Source organism: Rhagoletis pomonella, unplaced genomic scaffold (assembly GCF_013731165.1).
Source record: "Rhagoletis pomonella isolate Grant_MI unplaced genomic scaffold, Rhpom_1.0 Rhpom_scaffold_11759, whole genome shotgun sequence".
In the NCBI taxonomy this organism is placed as follows: Eukaryota; Metazoa; Arthropoda; class Insecta; order Diptera; family Tephritidae; genus Rhagoletis; species Rhagoletis pomonella.
The window spans coordinates 1-4,986 of record NW_023470285.1 but is presented as its reverse complement, the minus strand read 5'-3'; the positions used below and the strand labels follow the sequence as shown (position 1 = coordinate 4,986).

Sequence of the window (4,986 nt, the reverse complement as noted above, 5' to 3'; positions counted from 1 at the left end):
GCAAGCCATATCAGCCGCAGCCGCCAAGCAGGCGCTGCACACATTCGAATCAGTAGCAACAACCTAGCAGGCTTTCATTCAGTTGCCTCAGTCGCAGATACGTTCAGTTCTTATAAGAATTCGTAAGTCGAATCAAACCAACAAAATCAATTGTCGTCAATTTCGTTAGTAACTTAGACGGTTATTGCGAAAAGTAGTTGTCTCTTTTGCATCATCATATTTAAAGAGCCAATTGCACACACGAAATAAAACGAAGAAGAGCGAAATGAGTGCAAAGAAAAATAATATGCAAGGAGTAGAGGAAGAAATGTCAGATAATTCAGACAGCTTGAACACAACACTTGTGGAAAATAACGCGATGGCAGCAAATACCGGAAATTCTGCGAGTGGTATAATTTCACCGGATCAATTAGCATCTCTATTGGCAAGTATTAATTCTCTAAAGGAGTCTGTTAATGAGATTCGCCGCGATAATCAGCAAATTCGTAGAGAGTTCAGAATGTGTGATATAAGCAACAACGACGTGGTTCGATCCACAGAGGAATCACAAGGAAATAACTTCAACGCCGCTCCAACCTTTGTCGCCGCAGGAGCACAGTCAACGAATTTCACAACTCCAGTCAGTTTGTCGTTTGCAACTGAGAGTAGCAGCCTACCGCCGTCTTTAATTTCTACGTCTTGTGCCATGGATATTTTAAATACTCCACAGCCTCAAATCCAATATACCCAGCCATCTGTGCAGTATACAGTCCCACAAGTGCAATATACCCAGTCTGTACAGTATCCAGACCCACAATTGCAACATACACAATCATCTGTACAGTATCCAGCCCCACCATTACAATATGGCCAGTCACATACCACGTCGTCGCCACAGTTGCCTCAACAATCAAATGTTTCTCGAATTTCGTATGTTGACAATTTAGCCGCCAGGTTGTATCCACTACCCAACTTTGATGGTAACCCAGAGGACTGGCCTCTTTTCAAAGCCAGTTACTGTGATACTACAAGGGAATTTGGATATAACAATCGCCAAAATTTGATGAGGTTGCATAAAGCTCTGCACGGTGATGCTCGCCGTGTTGTTTCGTCGCTGTTGGTTTTTCCAGACAACGTGGCGCAAGTAATTGAAGAACTACAATTCAATTTTGGTCGGCCTGAATTGTTAATTCGGGTACAAATGCAGAAGATCCAAAGATATCCTGTTATATCCGAAAGTCGTCTTGAACAAATTGTTGATTTCTCAAACCAAGTACGCAATATTGTCGCCTTTCTGAAATCAGCGAATTGTGAGCACCACTTGCTGAACCCAATGTTGTTGGAGGAATTAGTCCTTAAATTGCCAGCTTCAAAACAATTTGAATGGAGTCGTCGTGCAGCAGGGGCGTCAGTATATCCGAATATACAAAGTTTTGCTGATTGGTTGAGTGACCTTGCCAAGGTTGTCAGCCTAATGCCTTCTGTAGTGTCATCGTTACAGCGAAGTAGCCAGGCATCGTCGTCAACAGCCTTGCGTTCAGTTACGCAGTCGTCTTCAAGTCGTCAGTCTTCAAATATTCCTAGAAGAGTGTTACTCAATAATGAGCCAGAGCCTGTTCAACAACATCAGCAACCATTGTGTTGCATTAAGTGTAAGCAATGTCATCAGTTAAAGGTATGTCCAGAATTTAAGGAACTTAATGTGCAAAATAAGTGGACTCTGGTGAAAGCCAACCGTCTGTGCTTTGCATGCCTTCAACGAGGTCATGGTTTGGGTGATTGTCGATCTAGGCATGAGTGTGGGGTCGACAAGTGCAAGCGTATGCACCACCCTCTCTTGCATCAGGCTGTCACATCTGTTAAACCCTCGTCAACTGTTCAGCCCGCAACATCGTCTGCTACCAACAGTAATGAGCATTTATTGAATTGCCGCGAAAACCAAAACGAATGTTTGTTTAAAATATTGCCTGTGGTGTTAACCGGACCCAACGGAAGCTTCGCGATTTATGCCATGATCGATGAGGGTTCTTCAATAACTCTTCTGGAAGAAAGTATTGCCAACAGCCTTGGGGTCAAAGGCCGTACTACGGCACTCACGTTACAGTGGTACAATAAAAAGAAAATTACAGAAAAATCGCGTGTACTCAACCTGCAAGTAAGTGCAGAGAGTCGAAATACATCATATCAGTTGAAGAATGTATACACTATCAAACAATTGGATTTACCAACGCAAACCTTTGAACGAAATAATTATAGCAATCTTATAAACTTGCCAATCGCCAATTATTCATCCGTCAAACCTTCTTTATTGATTGGGTTAGACAACAGCCATTTGTGTGTTGCCAAAGAAATGGTTAGCTGTGGTCCTAATGAACCTGTCGCCATCGCCACCAAGTTGGGTTGGGTAGTTTATGGGCCAACAAAGGTTGGTAGTGGTCCTATAGCCAACGTTTTCCACGTCCGTAAACAATTTTCATCGCAGCAGTTACACCGGTTAGTGGAAGAGTACTTCAGTCTAGACAGTTTCGCAGTAAACAAGCCAGATACTCCTCTTCAGTCAAAAGAAGACTTAAGATCTAGAGAGATTCTTTGCAAAACAACAAAAAACATTGGGAATCGCTACCAAGTAGGGTTATTGTGGTGCGAAGATCAAGTTCAATTGCCACGTAGTTATGAAATGGCCAAGAAGAGATTACTAAACGTCGAAAACAAAATGGCCAAAGATCCGGGGTATGCTAAGAGCTATATAGCCGAAATAAATAAATATATTAACAAGGGTTATGCGCAGTTGCTGACTGATGAAGAGTCGTCGAACGTAGGTCCATCGAGGTGGTATTTGCCACATTTTGGGGTGATAAATCACAATAAGCCACAAAAGCTGCGTATAGTATTTGACGCAGCAGCATCCGTGTCGAATGTTTCGTTGAATTCTGTTTTGATGAAAGGACCAGAACGCGCACAGCCACTGATGTCAGTTATGTTCAAGTTTCGCCAACGCCCACTTGCAGTTGCAGGCGATATACAAGAGATGTTCTCTCAGGTCAAGATTCGCCCTGAAGATAGACAGTCACAACGCTTCCTATGGAGACATGGAGATCCGTCCAAACGAATTGAAGTATATGTCATGACGTCCATGATATTCGGAGCCGTTTGTTCACCGTGTTGTGCTGAATATATTAAGAATTTAAACGCCAGCCGCTTTGAAGAGAAAATGCCACGAGGTGTTAAAGCTGTTGTTGAAAACACCTATGTGGATGACCTGGTCGCCAGTTTTGATAGTATTCAAGAAGCCAATGAAGTCGTAAACGAAGCTATTACCATAAATGCCGCAGCCGGATTCTTTTTGAGAAATTTCGTCTCTAACTGCAAGGAGCTACAAAATCTATTGAATCAGGGAACAGAGGCGCCTCCAGACATTGTTAGCATGGAACATGAGCCTAAAACTGATAAAGTATTAGGTATGTATTGGAATTCTACTGACGATGTTTTGGAGTTTCAGTTCAGATTTTGCAAGATTTCGCGTGAAGTGTTAGAGTGTAAACGTTCACCTACAAAACGAGAGCTGTTGGGACTCGCTATGGCCATTTACGACCCATTCGGCCTGCTTGCTAACATCACCGTCATAGTCAAGTTGATTTTACAAGAGACCTGGAAGCAGCAGATAGACTGGGATGATTCCTTACCAATAAATTTAAGAGAACAGTGGTTTTCATGGTGGAAAGCCTTCCGCAAAATAAGGCACTTTTCAGTGCCTAGATGTCTTTCGCCCATCTACTCTTCAGCTGATGAGCTGCAACTCCACATCTTTGTGGACGCTAGTGAAGCCGCCTACGCTGCCGTAGCTTATCTACGGATGAAGTACGCGAACGATGTCAGCGTCACATTTCTCGCAGCCAAGTCCAGATGTGCCCCTAAACGGGCAACCACTGTACCTCGCTTAGAACTACAAGCCGCAGTATTAGGAAGTCGTCTAAGAACTTCGGTAGAGCGATGCCTAGACCGAAGCATGCACAGTGTAACGTATTGGAGTGACTCTAAAACTGTGTTGCTTTGGATTCGTTCCACTAAACGGGATTTTAAACAATTTGTCGCCAGCCGCATCTCTGAGATCCTTTCAACCACAAATATCAACCAATGGCGTTGGATTCCGACAGCAGCAAATGTGGCAGATGAAGCCACAAAGTTTAAGTCAACACCAGAATGTTCGTCGAATTCTCGATGGATAACAGGTCCCTCATTTTTGCGCGAAAGTGAAGATATATGGCCTATTGAGGCCGAGCCCGTACATTCTGACCTTCCTGAAGAAATAGAATGTAAAAAGTCAGCAGTGTTTGTCATAAACAACGTTTTAATAATAAATATTTCAAAATACTCGACATTTATGAAGCTCCTTCGAGTGTATGCATGGGTCTTACGTTTCATAACCAACTGTAAATCAAACACACGTCGCCAAGGTGAACTAATGCCAGATGAATTGAAAACCGCCGAGAAGTATTTATGCCGCACTGTGCAACTTGAGTTTTATCAACATGAAATTGCCTTGTTACAAGCCAAAGAATACCTGCCAAAAACCAGTTCATTGTTTCCGTTAACGCCAAAGCTAGACGATAGTGGAGTACTACGAATAAATGGAAGAATCGATGCCGCGTACTGTCTCCCTGATTCAGCGCGACACCCAATCATTATTCCTCGAAACCATCATTTTGCAGTACTGATAATGGATCACTTCCACAGAAAGAACCATCACCAGAATAGCCGACTCACCATAAACGAAATGCGCCAGAGATTTTGGATACCACGACCCCATTCACTATTAGCTGCCGTCAAGAAGAAATGTCCAGTTTGTATCCGCCGGACTACTAAGCCCGCCGTGCCGCTTATGGGCCAGCTACCACTCGACCGTTTGACACCCTATGTGCGGCCATTCACGTACACAGGTGTTGATTACTGTGGTCCATTCTTTGTAGCCATAGGACGCCGACGAGAAAAAAGGTGGATAGCACTATT

The 4,986-nt window shown here is 43.4% G+C and overlaps 1 protein-coding gene across 1 annotated transcript; it reads left to right on the top strand.

The window, feature by feature from the left end:
* Positions 1-265: 265 nt before the first annotated feature.
* LOC118756706 lies at positions 266-4,292 on the top strand (the record flags this gene model as incomplete). Its single annotated transcript, XM_036491454.1, has 1 exon — positions 266-4,292. A coding segment is annotated over exon 1 (4,027 nt), but the record flags the coding sequence as incomplete, so codon positions are not given.
* Between the last annotated feature and the right edge of the window lie 694 nt (positions 4,293-4,986).